Here is a 15396-nt window from a genome sequence, read left to right as displayed (position 1 = left end):
TTTCAAGTCCAAATTGCATTTTAGTATCACTTCCGCTTTTGCAAATGCCGAGAACAAGAGCTGGTTGAAGTGGATGTGTTTTTGCAGCTGTCGTGCATGTGGGATGACATCAGGTGGCTGAGGCAGAACATGGCAGTGTCTGTGTCCTCCTCCACTGCTCTCCAGGCCAGGCAGAAGATGCTTTCAGCAGCAGCACAGCTACAGGTGGGTCCCATGGCACATTTCTGGCTGTTAGCTCAGTGACTTCTGCTCTGCAAGGGACAGAGCTGCCAGCTGTCCCTGGGACTGTTCTTTGGAGCAGCAACCTCATCTCCAGAGAAATGCGGCACTGAGCCTCTCCTGCCAGGAAGGAAGGAGTTTATTATAATAGAAGTAAAGAGCAGGAAAAACAAAGGAAAGAAACAATAGGAAAAAAGAACAAAAGAAATAAACAAAGAAACAAATATGAACCAGTAAATAATGACCAGGCAGAGAAGCCTGTGAGTTTGCAGATTGAGAATTCGAAGTTATAATCCTAGTATTTACTCTTGATAGACTCTTATAGGCCTACTCATTATTAAATCCTTCTGTCTCAGTTCACTACTTGTTATGCAAACAGAAATTACACTTCTCCAGCAGAACATTTCTACCTTTATTGCAAAGCTTTGAAGTTGGGTTAAGTTGGGTTTCACGACAACATGAAATCTCTAGATGGCAGGCAGACACTTCCATTAAAATAGTTCCTTTTGTGGGAAAATACATTTTCAAAAAGCTGTGTGCATGGTTGTTATGGAAAAAGTATATCCAGGCCTCACTTTCTCCTACCTTTTGTTGAAGCCACCAGAACTTCCCAGAAAATCAGTGGTGCACTAATGGGATTGCTGCAGTGCTGGACACTGCTGGACACTGCTGGTCACTCTGGCCACACGTCCCCCAGGCTGGGTCACAGTGACCTGGTGTGCAGCCCCCCACTCACTGTGGGGCCATTGCTGACAATATGCATGGGGGAGTTTGTTTTACACCTTTTGGTGGATGCTGTGCAGCCTTCCTGGGCAGCCACCTGTCTGGACTGATTTCCCCAGCGTGCCCCAAAGCCCAGCCTGCTGCACATTATTGGGGAACACCTGTGTAAGGCAGCAGCTGCTTGTCATCCTTGGAGCTGTCACTAGGGGAAGTTTTAACTGGATCTGCTGAATGTTCCCCCCCTGGGGCTGGCTCAGCTCAGGTGGCACAGGTTTGTGCTCCATCCCCCCGTGCAGATCCCCTTGAACAAAAATCTGCCCTGGGAGACACCCAACATCCCCAGGGCATCGTGGTCTTATTGGCTACCAGGGAGGCAAAGTGCAGAGCTTGAAACACAGAGACACAGCAGTTATGGCCATGTGGTGTATTCCCTGCTGAAGTTTTGCCAAATTTATTGCCCCAAATGTCTGTTCTGTTTGCTTGGTCCCTGAAGAGCACGGGGATTGTCACCCAGCTGCCAACCTTGTGTGGCCTCATGGGATCCACCAGCAGACGGATCTCAATAAAGTTCATATGGTTGAATACTTTTTATTGAGGCAGTTAATAGACTGACTCTGCAGGAATTCAGGAAAGAATGGAAAAGATCAGTGATGACACAGCTGCTCAGGGACTGGATCAGTAGAGCGAGAGACAACAGGGACTGCAACTTTCCTGTTGTTACCAGCAGACAACTAAAGCAAGCAAAGCACAAGTGATGGTGTAACAAGCTAAGCAGACACAAAACTTTTTTAGGGCATGACTCGGTCCCATATTGATATTAGTGGGTCCCCCATTCCCTGTGCTGAATGTCATTCACAACATAGTGACAATAAAGAACTGTTTGTTTTCATCTGGGCACATTCATGTGCTGCAGTAATTAATATGACAATTAGATGGCTAAGGACTACTGCCAGGATCTGCCCCAGCTGGAGACACAGGGATTAGCACAAAATGTACACTCAAGACAGCCAAAGTCAGTCAGAGAAGGAGACAAACCCCAAAAGGCAGAGCAGTTAAACAAGGCAGAGGAGATGGGCTGTGTAGACCCCAACAGTCTGCCCTGGAAAGAGATGCACAAAGCTGCAATAAACAACCTATACTGCCCAAAGCCAGGCACTGTGCTGACTGCTGAGAGTTTATAAACAATTTCATAATATTAAAGTTGATAAGTAAATATTGCCTGCTAACTGCAGATAATTAATTTCAGTATAATCTATCGGTTTACAATGTCATTAAATTAATGTACAGCACCTCCCCAAAGATACAATGTGCTCCATTGTGAATTCAGTTTTCCTTTTACACTACCCTTCTCCCTATGCGGCTTACTGTAGATCTCTTGAAAAATCACAAAGTAATGAGCATATTTTAAATGTTATGCATTTTTCTTTACAACATCTGGGAATCTCTTCAGTGGCTGGTCACTGGATTGAGTGTGTTTGCACCTATAAGCAGATGCCTTACTGTGTGAGGAAAGGGATTTTAACCAAAATATGTATTTTATGTGGAGTCTTTTTAAATTACTTTTCTTTAATCCTCACAGATTTTCCTGGAGAGCTGTGCCTTGGTAGTTTTGTGAGTTTCTGCCTGTTTTGTCTAGCACATTCTTGGTATCTGAAGTAAAAGGATTCGTGTCTCTTCAAATCCTGTGCTTCACAAACACACTGCACAGTTTAGCTCCAGAATGATTTACATTCAGCACAAATATGAGGGTCTCTTGCTTTTGTTGCTGAAAATAATCTGAATAATTTTAAAATGGAGAACAGAGAATGGAGATTGCAGTTACTTAACATAGCAAAAAATATTTAAAGTGTCTGTTTGGAGTGATTTGGGGGAAAAGGAAGAATTTTATATGATCTCTGACATTTGGTTGTGGGAAGGTTCAGATAAGCACCCAACTCTTAAGCAAGTTCAAATCAAAGGAATCACCAGCAGACCAACAAGTGCTTTCAAAAATAGCATCCTTCATCTTTACATGACTGGGCAAAACAAGGAAGTTTGGCCCAAATAAGTGAATTTCTCTGCAGTAAATAGGTGGATCAATTTGCCTTTTACAAAGGCATTGGGTCATAATAGTCTTTCTGAGGTTCTCCATTTAGCATTGGAGTAAACACTGCTGGACCAAATGCATCAGAGAATCCACAACTCAATCCACAAACACAGCCTGAGGGAAAACATTTCCTTTTGTCACTAAATGGTATGACTGTAAGGCAAGGGTTTGAGAAACACAGTGCCTCATTCTTAGTGAAGCTAACAGGAGTGATGTCAATGAGCACAAAATTATGTTTCAAACGATACTCTCCTGATATGTGATAAATAACTTTCATTTTGTATTTGTTTTCTAGAATTTGCTGGGAACTCACAATTTAGGCAGAGTTTTTTACGAGCCCATCAAGGATCGCCATGGCAATATGCTGATAGTTACTGTCAGAGAAGTGGAGAGCCTGTACTCATTTTTTAACGGCAAATGGATGCAGGTATCCAAACTACAAAGCCAGAGGAAATCCCTCTCAACTCCAGAGGAGCCAACAGCATTAGACATCTTGCTCATAACAATCCAGGTAGTGCTTTGCTTCTCGTACTGTGTGTTATTTGCTTTTGTAAAGCCTGTGCCAGAGCCCCCATTTTTGGAAGCCTCTTGTAGAATTTTAGGCCTTAGTCCAGTGCCCAATAAAATTAATGGCAAGGCTCCCATTGAGAGCAAAGACTTATATTACTTCCAGTGGATCTGGGATCAGATCCTTAATATGCAAAATATCCATGAGATTCTAAAGAAATTACTTCAAAATCCTAGCAGAGAATTGTAGTTTCTATCAATTTCGGGAAACCAGGCTATGGAATTTTGTAGCAAGGGATATAAAAAAGCTTTAAAATTCTCTGGGATGTTCTTAAGCACCTATACAGACACTTCGAATTTCTACACGCTGTAAGATTTTTCCATCCAACCTTGAAAACTAAATCTAGGTTTTAAACTTTACTGTTCTACTTAATAAGCTTGTTCTGTGGGGTTCAGCGTTCCTTGGAGCCTGGTATAGCCACTAAGGAACCCTTAACTGACCATAACCCTCCTTTAATTTCTGCATCACATGCTCCTAGACTTGCAATTAGAGAAATGCCAAGGTCAGGACTGATCTCAGAAGCTGCTTGGCACACTCAGCTCAGTTCCCATCCCTGAGTGAGGGTTCAGAATTATCTCTGAGCACACATTAAACAGAGACAGTCCATGTTAAGATTAATACATGTTTTCTGTAGGTAACAGCAGCCAATCTCCCTAAAATTGTTGCACAATTACCCAAAATACAAGAGAAATCATTGTCTTAGTCCCTTCTTTAGCACTGTCCATGAGATGATGGCTGCTGTGGTTAATTTTTGAATTAGAGGCACTTTCTGGGGCACAGACTCTGCTTTTTATACCGGGAAGTGACAGGCAATCAAAATATATGTTACCAGGTTTTAGGAATGTTAAAAAATTTCCAAAAGACAATAAAACTTACCTGATCTATGCTAGATTTAATGTATTACAATGTGTTAAAGGTGCAGAAAATTGTCAATCTGGGCAAAAGTTTTATATTAGGAAAAGCAAACTAAAGTCCTGATCAGATTTCCACAGAGATCCTAGTGGAAAAAATGTTCCCCTAATGGTTTACACATTCCTATCTAATGCCCACCCTTTCTTCTATTACTTGTTTAATCATCGAGTGGGTATTTTGTTCATGAAGTGCTTGTGAAAATGAGGGTCTAATTGCACTGGTCAGAGCCAAGCATAGCACTGGCAGATAATTTGATGGTTCCAAGAGTAAAGGCACAGGGCCAGGTGTCTTAATCCTCACCCACTGCAGAAGCACACATTTCTCAGGATGGATGGCAGCAGACATCATTTTTCAGGTAGTTTTGGAGAACTGCTATACATAGCTCTAAAAATGTCTCCTGGCCTCAGCAAATTCACCATCAATACTAATTTCCTCTAAGCTCTATTTGTTGATAAAGATATTTGTTCAGAAAACGCTGCCACTTGTTCAGTTTTGCAAACTACCAACCCTCATGCTGACAGAGATCTTCCTGTTGACAGCAGGTGACACAGAGCAGGTTTTGGAGAGATGTGGGCTGGCATCTCCTTGGGGACAGCCCTGGCTCCTGCAGCCCCTCTCTCCCAGCTCTGCCCCAGTGCTGCCCTGCTCTCTCTGTGCAGCCACCAACCAAACCCAAACCAGGGAACTGCTCAGCTGAAAAACAACTACTCCTTTTCCCAAGTTGTTTTCCAGAGGAATCGGTTCCCTGACCTGGCTCACCACTGAAATGATCAGACAGGAGGCAGGGGTGGGGGTTATTTAAGCCAGTTTAAACACCACAGTTGCAGAAGATTGAAACCTCAGGTTGTCAGAGCCAATTCCTGCATGACACAGAGACCTTAGAGATCCTGTGTATGGCTTTAAGTGAGAAGTTGTCCAAGTGCACCCGAGCTACCAGAGATTATTCATATGCTTAAGCATGTGCTTAAATGCTTTTTGAATTGGGAACAGCGGCTGTAAAAACATTTGTTGCTTTCTGCTCCCAAACTCTTCTGCTTATGTGGAAAAAGAGAGGAGATTCTTATGTAGGACTGTTTCCCTTAAACCAGGACATACTTTCCTATCACAAACGAAGTCAGCAGCGCCTCCCTCCCGGCCTGTACCTGGGCTACCTGAAGCTCTGCAGCTCCGTGGACCAGATCAAAGTGCTCGTGCTGCAGAAGCTGCCCAATGTCCTGTGCCATGTCAAAATCCGAGACAACAGCAACGTCTCCAAGTAAGTGAATACAGAGATTTACTTACACAGAGAGAGAACAGTTGTTTTAAGTTTGAAACAATTGATCAAATGTTAATGCCGAGGCAATTCTGCCATTGCAAAGCTGTAGGTGCAGCATGGTTTGGCTCTGGAGTGTGGCAGAAGGGTTTGGCTCCAGGCTGTGCCATCCCAGAGAGCCCTGCTGGGCTGAACAGGTGCACCTGAGCTTCCCCAGCACTCTGAGAACCTTCCCAGAGCACATGGATGGGGGCCATTAGTTGCTAAGGATGGTGTTCCATGGTTATTCCAGCCCTGCACAGGGGTAATGACCTGTTCAGAAGATCATAGCCTGCAGCCCTGACTCAGCCTTCAGTGGATTCAGTGCCACCCTTTCCATGGATTTTCACTGACTGTGGAGTGTTGCTGTGGGGAATTTTTCTGTTTATTCTCTTGTGTGATATCTGGTTTTTTTCACCCTAAATCACAGCAAACCCACAGCAATTGAAAACCATATTTATAAATGCAACCAGCCAGCAAACTTCTGTGCTTTGGAAAAGCCATTTTCCCCTTGTCCACTGCTTCCCTTATCCATTGGCAAGGGCCTTGTTTGTACTGCCTGGCCCTTGCCCAGAGAAAAACACATTTTATTGATCTTTTTCTGGAGCTTTTTAATCTCGTATCATTTCAGCAACCAGCTGAGAATTTTGCACAAGGAAAAAGGACCTGGATATTTACACAGACAATGAGGATATCCAGAATGTAGTAGTGAATACTAACAACAATGTTGGAAGGAATAGAAAGGCAAATGCTGCAGAGTTTATAGCAATCCCTGACTCTTGAAGTTTCAGATCAGAACTTTATTTAGGAACAGATTATACCACAACTATTACTTGTCTTGTAGTGGGGTTTCCTGTACATTCTTTTTCTTTTTTAATGTTTGATGCTGGCTGCTATTCAAGACTGAATACTAGGCAGGGTGAATTAGGGACTGGATCCAGAACTATGATTCCCATGTTTATCAGGTCTCAAACAGAGACACATGGAGGAAAGCAGAAAGTTCTTTGGCTGCAGTCAGTAGAAGATAGTCCTTCACAGAGATCAAACCTCCTGCTAATTGTAGCCATTTCAAATGCATGTTTTTTAAAATATTGTGGTAGATGGGGAATGCAGAATATGAAAGAGAAAACCTGGAGTGAGAAGCCTTACTGAAATATTTCAAAGGCAGTTGGACTTCCAGAGGAATGTTCAGCCTGATGTACATGTGCTAGAAAAATAAAATTTTTCAAAGTTCAATCAAGATAGCACAAGTTTAGAATGTTTTGGTATATGAGGATTAAACTATCAACAGATCCCAAATGCACATACACTGAATTCCTGCTTGTGCATTGAACTGTTGTTATATTTCTAATTTTAACTTGACTCAACATACAGAGATGAGTGGGAATGGATCCAAACACTTTCTGGCTCAGAATCTGTGGAAAGTATGGATCATACTTCAGACTGCCCTACTCAATTGTTCTTGTATGAGCTCCAGACAGCAGTGAAAGCTCTCCTCAAACAGATCAATCTACCTCTGCATCAGGTATTTGCCTTTGTGGGATTTATCACCTTTTTAATACCCCATTCTTCAGAACACAGCGAAAAGCTACAAAACTGTGCCACTGAAAAGTAGAGATTCAATGTCAGGGTTGCAAGAAAAGCAAAGCAGAGAAGTTTTGTATTCCATTGTTCTGAGGGGGACCATCTTCAGTAAAACACTTCTTGTCCTGGACATGTGAACACTCAAGGATTAAGAGGCAAATTTCAACTGCCTGCTATTTTTTTTTATCTTTTAGCTTATTTGTGCAACTTCAGGCAGGTCCAAATAGGCACTTTTGCATGAAAGTTGTAGTTTTGATCACCTTTACAAAGCTGACAAAGAAAAAGAGTCATTTTTGCAGGCAAGTACAGCAAGTGACAGTTTTTTGGGACACTCTGAGTGAGGCTGTAGGAAAGGCCCAGCAAAGACACAGCATTTTGCTGGTTTTTGCACACAGATGAATGTACCCCCTCTAAAACACAAAGTCCCAGACCTCCAGATTTCTGTGAGTGAGGAGAGGTGTCTGGCTTTACATTTAGGTACAAGAAATGCATATGTGAATAAATAAAGTCAGGAAGAATAATCTATGATGTGAAAGATCCATGAAAAAATAAGCTAAGAAGTTTGTTTCTTGTTTACATGAATTCCATTTTATTTTGGTCTGCAAAGGTAAAGAGGTCTTAAAGTAGAAGTAAATCATCTTTATATCACTTCAAGGTCTGTTTGTCCAGCTAGAAAGATGTGGTCTTAAAATAAATTAACCTGGTTCTACATTTCTTGATTTTGAAAGGTTTAGGCTTTGCTTTTAAAAAGGAATCCATCAGTGCTTCACCTTGTAGCTAGGGAAGAGCCAAGTAAGACTCAAGTAAATCCAAAATTAAGACAGATGGTGTGCTGCCTTGTGGTCAGTCACTCTAATTCAATAGGGCTCTGTACAGGTCTCTATATTACTGCATTTGCTTGGAGGTTATACCTTTTGTGCAACCTTTTTCTCTTCTTGTAGAGTTAGGGACTAAAATATTGAAATCACTGTGCAATATGTTCCTCAGCCAAGCATCTGAGCTCATGCATTGTGCCTGAGAGATGGATATCAACGTGACCTTGTAGTTCAACACAGATGCAAATGGTCTGATGGCTCGGCACCAAGCTTTCATGTTAATGAATTGCATTTTTAATTCCACGGATTTATTTATGTATTTTTATTATTTTTGTGGTAACTAGGAGCAGGGACAGTGGCACTGGGGCACAGCCAGGGCAGAAGGCAGTGCTGCACACAGCAGCTCTGAGCAGCCTCAGGCCACTTCTGCCTGGGCCATTTTCTCTTGCTGCAGCACTTGTTAAACCTTTTCAGTGCTGTGTTGAGGGAGAGCTGCATATTTCTCTTAACCAACCTTAAATTGAATCTTAAAGGTTTTTAATTGAATCCATTTTCATGTTTTCACATAATTATGCAATCATAATCTTGAAAAGCACATGGCATGTGATCATTTTCTGCCTAATAAGAAACATAAATGTTGTTTTCAGGGGGGTTGTGCCTGTGTGTGTTGTTTTAATGTGGAACATTGCAGCTTTAAATCTTTATTTTATGTAGTGACATGAACCCACATTTAGCCACCACCACCCCCCCCCGCCCCAAATATTTACGTTTTATAAAAATTCCGAGCTTGATGTTGTGCAAATTTTCTTTAATGTTTTATATCATTTGGGGTGTTGTTTATATAAGTGCCATGTTGTAATTCTCTCCTATTCCTTCCCCCGCGCGTGTCCCCGTACAGGCTAAGCACTTCCGTCTGTACACACAGGAGGTGTTGGAACTGGGTCACAATGTCTCCTTTCTTCTCCTGCTCCCCGCCTCAGACGACGTCTGCACTGCCCCAGGACAGAATAATCCTTACACCCCACACTCAGGATTTCTTAACCTCCCTCTTCAGATGTTTGAACTTGGTATAGTAGCTTGCTTCACCTAGAAATATTAACCCAGTCTCCTTATAATAAAATCACAAAGTTGTATCTGTTTTCCCCCTTGTCCCAGTGGAGAGTCAATAAATCACATGATGGCTTTGGCAACAACACTCCCTAGAACGGTGTACAAGTTACAGAGGGAGCAGGGCAGTTAAAGCATGCACTGTAGCCATCGTTATTGAAATGCAGAGCAGACAGCAAGGCCCACAGTCATCCACTATGTGTCTATAAGCTGCTTTGCAAGATGATGTTCTTTAAAAATCAGAACCGAGAGATATTGCACATGACACAGCAAGGCTGGAGTGGGACAGGAGATGCAAAACACATCTTTCTAAGTTGTCACAAGGATAATTGCTGGTTCTGTAATGGGGGTTTATGCAGATCCTGATTACAGATGGTCCTACTCAAGGTCTGACTCCTTTACAGCTTTGTGAAAGGTCTGAATAGATTTTCCCATATGAAGGGCATCTTTTTCCCTTTGATACCTGGAAAAATGCAGGAGACTGTCCTATTGCTGTGGTGCACCAAAAGCCTGTTGTGAAAAATGCCAAAGCACTGGACTTGAATCTCTTTCTTTGGAGAGCACATCTTATGCTGAAGCAGATTCAGCTCTCTTCTTCCACTGCGTTGCTGACTGGGCAAGAATTCTCCAAAACAGAGTTTTCCAGCTGTTTCACAGAAGACATAAGATGCTTTAGCTTCAAGGTCCTCTATTTCTCATTTCTTCTTCTTTGGTCCACAGAGAAAAGAAAAGGTTCCACATAAAAGCAGCTCATAAAGACTTAACAGTTCTTTTCAGAAATAATATTAAAATGTGGGGGCTGCTGAGCCTTACATGTCAGGCTGCTCTGTTTCCTTCTGGCCTGTAAAACTGGGATCTTTCTTTCCTCTGCCTTCAAGAAGAGAGAAAGATATGAGCCAAAACTGATGGAGTCAGGGGACCAGGAGCCACTGCAGGAAAGGCTTTAGTGGCAGCTGTGTGCCAGTGATATCCCTGTCAGAGGTTCATGTGACACCATTACTTTCCTATCAGAGCCAAGTGCTGCTCAAATCATTTAGGTAGGAGGTTAGATATTCATGGAGGGTGTTGCCTTGCCTGTGTTTCTGCAGTCACTACTCATCCATGACCTACCATCACCCAGCAACACAAATTTCGTTTGGATCAGGCATTTGCAGCAGCAGTGGATTTATGGCACATGAGCCACAGCCCACTGTGGTGCTGTGACAGCTCTGGGGGTTTCTGCTGCCTGTGGGAGGACAGATGCCAGCTGAGCTGCCACACAATTATGAGTGGAACAGCCACACAATACATGGTGTAGTCTGCCAAGGAAAAGTTACCCCTTCAAAGGACAGCTAATGTAAGAGTTAGCTCAGTGCTTTGGGTCACATGGCCGTGGCTGCAGTGCCCTAGAGCCAGACTTTTATCTTCTGATGTGCCACCCTGAAGCCTGTTGGCCTCTGAGGATGGAACACATCATTTCTCCTGGTGAGAGGGGCCTGCTGCCCTGCTATGCAAATTAATGCACAGAGCATATTAATCTCTGATGCAATTAATCTCCTCACTAGATGTTGTGCAGGCTATTTGATTCTCATTAGGTGGAACACAGGCCAGGGGCAGGAGTGCCTCTCATTTCAGGGACACAGCCTGCACGGGATGGTGCGGTGCCACCAAACATGCAACAGAGTCACCTCCCAAAAGGCATTCCTGGTGCAACCCTCTCTGTTCTGCAATGCTGCTGCAGTGGGAAAACAGTTCATGGTAGAGAAAACAGTATGGAAAGCTGAATTTTACTTTTGAGTATTTTTTTAAGTAAGCAATCCTCAGGCCAAAGGCGGATGACATTTCAATATGACTTATTATATATGTATCCCTGATGTTCTATAAAGTGACTGTGATTCACATCTCAAATATTAGAAGCTTCCATTCCCCATTAGCTGGTGGCTACCAACTATATAATTGCATAACCACAAAAGACTACGTTGAAGTAACATTTGTTAAAGTAACATTAAAGGGTCTGACTTAAAACCACAAAGGCTCGAAACTTCAGCACTGGAGCCGAAACCGCAGCTGTAATTCACTCAAGAGTCCACCACATATGGCATATGTACTGGAAGACCACACACTATTCACACTGGATCCCTGCAATATCTAGGCATTGCTGAAACCAGAAGGTAGAATTCATTCTTTCACTCTTTTTTGTGAGATGTCTGTGTTAAGATTAGGCCTTTATTGTTAATGCTAAAAATGTTTCTGTGATTGGATCTCTCAATTGAGCAAATTCTTCTCAATTATTCTAATCATGTTGTTTGTAAGGGACAAGTAGACACGGGACACTGTTTTCATTTCTTTTTTAAAATATTTTTTATGAGAAGAATATATGCATTTTACACCTGGAACACCCTGAAAAATGCCCTGTCCCAGTCCAGGGGAGCAGCAGCAGTAAATCCCACTGGCACTCGCTGCTCTAACAGGGTCAGCTGTATGTTTGCATTTACTGCAGCACCAATGAATGGGGAAGTATTTCTGAAAACTTGCTCTCCCTCAGCAAATATGAGTACGTTTGCACTGCCATTTGGAGAGGTAACTGCTCAGTTTTGCCTGAGCAGTGGCAGGTCCTGGAATAATGTATCCTTAACACACTGGATAAACTGACATTTGCAAAGCTCCATGGCACTGTAGCTATGCTGTCTCTGTTACCTCTGGTAAAGAGGATAGTTCTGTGCTGCTCCAAAGTCACATTATACAAAGCAAGAGGTCATGTCTGAACTTTTTGTGTTACCCTTCTGCAGGAGAGTTCAGAAGATGATGTGTGGTAACACCTAAAAAAGTTTTAATTATTTCTCCCAAATTGTGATAACAGTGCAGTCCAAGAGAAAGTTATCAGCCTTCAATTTTTTTTGTTTCATTCTGAAACACTCAATTTAAGAAAAAAATTAAGTATTAGTTTCGTTTTCCATCCATGTCACTACTTTCTTGATAAAAGAAATGATGAGCTATAAAAGCCTCAGAAATAGCCTTTCTGATTAAAGCCATCAAAGGCAAGATAGCCTCTGGAGCTGCATACTAAGGACCTGATTATCCCTTCACTTAGATGTAATTAGAAATGACTCTTTTGAAATCAGTGAAGCTACTGAGTAAATCCAGTGTAAATGAGAGGAGAACTGAAGTCTGTATTATTCATTTCTAGCTTAAAGAAAGCCATCCAGAGTTAGTTACTATATTTAATAAAATTTGTGTTCTGAACGCTAAGGATTTCATATTTCATAACCAGAATGTAACAATTTTCCTTTGCACTTGGTCTTTTCACAGCTCATTTTTGCTGTTACAAGGAAAAATTTATAAGCCTGTATTGCCGCCTTTCTGCTGTCATAGAGCTGGACTCTCTGAAAACCCAGCAGTCCCTGAGGGAAGCAATTTCAGACAGTGAAGTCGCTGCAGCCAAACAAAGACACCAGCAAGTTATAGACTACATACAGGTAATAGTCTGTTTCTGACTATTCCAAGGAGATTTTAAGGTGGCTTTCTTAAAAATTGCATGGGGCTGTAATTTGAAATCTAAATGGAGAATTATTCACAGACATCATAAAAAGAGCAGTTGTATCAAAAGTGCAATTCTGTTTTTATGAAATTCAAACCCAGAACATGCTTTCCTTAGTTGTTGCTTTTATAGAAGGATTTTTATGGGTAAAATCAAATGACAGTTATACTAGACTGTTATAAAGAAATGTGTCAGTCTGCTTGTAAAACTCCCTCCCATCTAACGTGAGGTAAGCTAGCACCATGTCTGGGCATTCATTTGTGTAAGAGTTTTTCTTTGTCTGTATGAACTGGGGACATTTTTCACCACAATAATTTGGCAATTAAAAAAATTTCAATGAAAATTCAGACTAGGTTGTGGAGACAACCTCCACCAACAATATCACACTCAGGAACACAGCTCTGCATTTCAGATGTCAAGCTGGCCCCAAAAGCAGCTGTGAGCCTGGCCAGCACCATGCAGTGGCACTGCCTCAGTCCTCCAGTGCCGGAGGATCCCCAGTGTTACCACACTTGTCCAATTTCCTTATTCTCTGTCCCTCATCCTGATTTTCCTCTACTGCTCCCAAATCAAGACTTTACCTACTCAACTAAGGGCTCTTTGAACTACCCTCCATTGTGCAGCACAGTAAAGCCTATCCTTTTGCAAATGATTTTGATAATTGGTTATTTATAGATAAAGCTCATTACTTTTGCAGAGTATATCTACGGGCATGGTTGACCTGTCTCTCTACAAGAGAGATGCAAATAACTTTTCAGCTCTATATTCTTAATATTCAAGTTATCTTCTGTTGGAATAGGGGCCAAGACGCTATCCCATTGACAAGATGTTTGGCCCTCCATAGAACAAAAGGATAATATTTCTATTTATTTTTGTTCTGCATGCAGACCCTCTTTGCCTTGTCCACTTGGAGCTTTGGGCAACCTGCAGCAGGGCAGAGAGGGAAGATCCATTGTACTCCCACTCTCAGTCACCCCATTCTCACACTCAGAAAATCTAGCTTTCTTGCAGTCTGCAGGAGAATTTGGAAAATTTTTACCCTTCACATAAAACCCAAGCATTTTTATATTAATATGCAGGTACTGTATAGACAGTTCTGTGTACCTCTTTTCCAAAGTGTTTGAGTCACATATCTATGCTGGGAAAATAGGGGAGAACATTTTAAACTTCAGTGTTTTGCGCTGAATTATTGTGACAGTGTATTAGGCTTGTCAGGTTTCCTCTCAAATGAAAACCAGCTGCATTCCACCTATTGGCAAAAATATCTCTGCCTACCACATACCACAATCTTCACTGGTGACCACAAAACCACAAGAGCATTTGTGTGATCCCAGATCTAAGACAGTCTTGAAGTCACTACACAAACCAAACATTGTAAAGAGCAAGGGACTCTATATAAATGCAGTTCTGAAAAGGAGTCAGAGGGCAGCTGAAAAGTAAAAATTATTGAAAAAAAGCCCAGCCAGAATGTAAGGTACTTGGAGTCTTTACCAGAATGTTACAGAGAAAGGAAAGAAATCTACAGACAGTGAAACTAAAACTGAAGTTAAGCTGTAATTCATATCATGTAATGCTTCAAATGTTCCTAAATTGTAAAAGAACCACCGTTCATTACAATGTCCTGGGAGAAACCCAACAGGATTTGCATTTTAATAAACTGCATGCAGGATGGTTCTTGTTTGGGGTTGAGGGAGGATCACAGAAAGGATGTATAAAATCTCTAAAATCAAATAGGTGAGATGTTTGCTAACTGGAATTCTCTTCGTGGAGCTACACTGAAGTCTTGAAATTATGCAGGATTATGAATTAATCTCTGAACCATTTGCTATTCTTATTGATGTATATTCTTAGCTCATATTAACTCAGTGGCAAGGCTTGCACTGACATCATTGGAGTCGGGATTTCACCTTTACATAAAAATGGCCATACTAGGTCAAAACCAAGATCCAGCTGCCCAGCTATCCTGCCTCCAACACAGCTCATCAGGAACTACCCCAGCAAATCTGGCATCTACAGCATCCCTTGGGAGTAACTTTCACACTTTGAATATGCATTTTATGAAGCATCTCCAGCTAAGAGAAGTTGCCTTCAAATATCAGTCAGCAGGCTCTCTGATCCCTCTGGCACTCCCCAGCAGGCAATTGCCACTGCACAGAGCACCCCTCACTTTTGCCTCTCCATTACTGACTGAACTCTCACTGCATTCTTGCAGAATGTAGCTTGTGTAACTGCAAAGCAGCTTCCCTCAAGCTCTGCAGTATTAATAGGAAGGCTCACTTGACATTCACTGTAGGAAAAGTGCAAGGGAAATTCTAGAAAGGACACTGCAGCAGGAGGGTATTTACTCACAGCTACTCTCATTTGATGGTTGCAACATTTGCTCAGCCATCAAAGATCTTGAATGGCTTGAAGATGATGTTTAAAGATGTTGAAAATGTTCCATTATCAAAACACTCTTCAGACCCACACTAAACAGCATCTTTCCTCTCTGCAGAGATACTTAACCTAAATCCTGCTATTGATTTAGGCACTTGTCTCTCAATGCCATCAAAAGGCATGTCTTACAGCTGCTTT

The 15396-nt window shown here is 41.9% G+C and overlaps 1 protein-coding gene across 1 annotated transcript in view; it reads left to right on the top strand.

The window, feature by feature from the left end:
- The window catches only part of ANKFN1 (ankyrin repeat and fibronectin type III domain containing 1), a 105526-nt gene that overhangs the window by 79178 nt on the left and 10952 nt on the right, over positions 1-15396 (top strand). The window contains exons 12-17 of the mRNA XM_058038956.1: positions 88-204; positions 3324-3539; positions 5597-5763; positions 7174-7324; positions 9097-9265; positions 12594-12760. Coding sequence (XP_057894939.1) covers positions 88-204; positions 3324-3539; positions 5597-5763; positions 7174-7324; positions 9097-9265; positions 12594-12760 — 987 coding nt within the window. The remainder of the gene's footprint in view (positions 1-87; positions 205-3323; positions 3540-5596; positions 5764-7173; positions 7325-9096; positions 9266-12593; positions 12761-15396) is intronic.

Source organism: Melospiza georgiana, chromosome 21, assembly GCF_028018845.1.
Source record: "Melospiza georgiana isolate bMelGeo1 chromosome 21, bMelGeo1.pri, whole genome shotgun sequence".
NCBI classification, from domain to species: Eukaryota; Metazoa; Chordata; class Aves; order Passeriformes; family Passerellidae; genus Melospiza; species Melospiza georgiana.
Note: the sequence above shows the minus strand (reverse complement) of the source record. Positions and strands in the feature narration are given on the sequence as shown.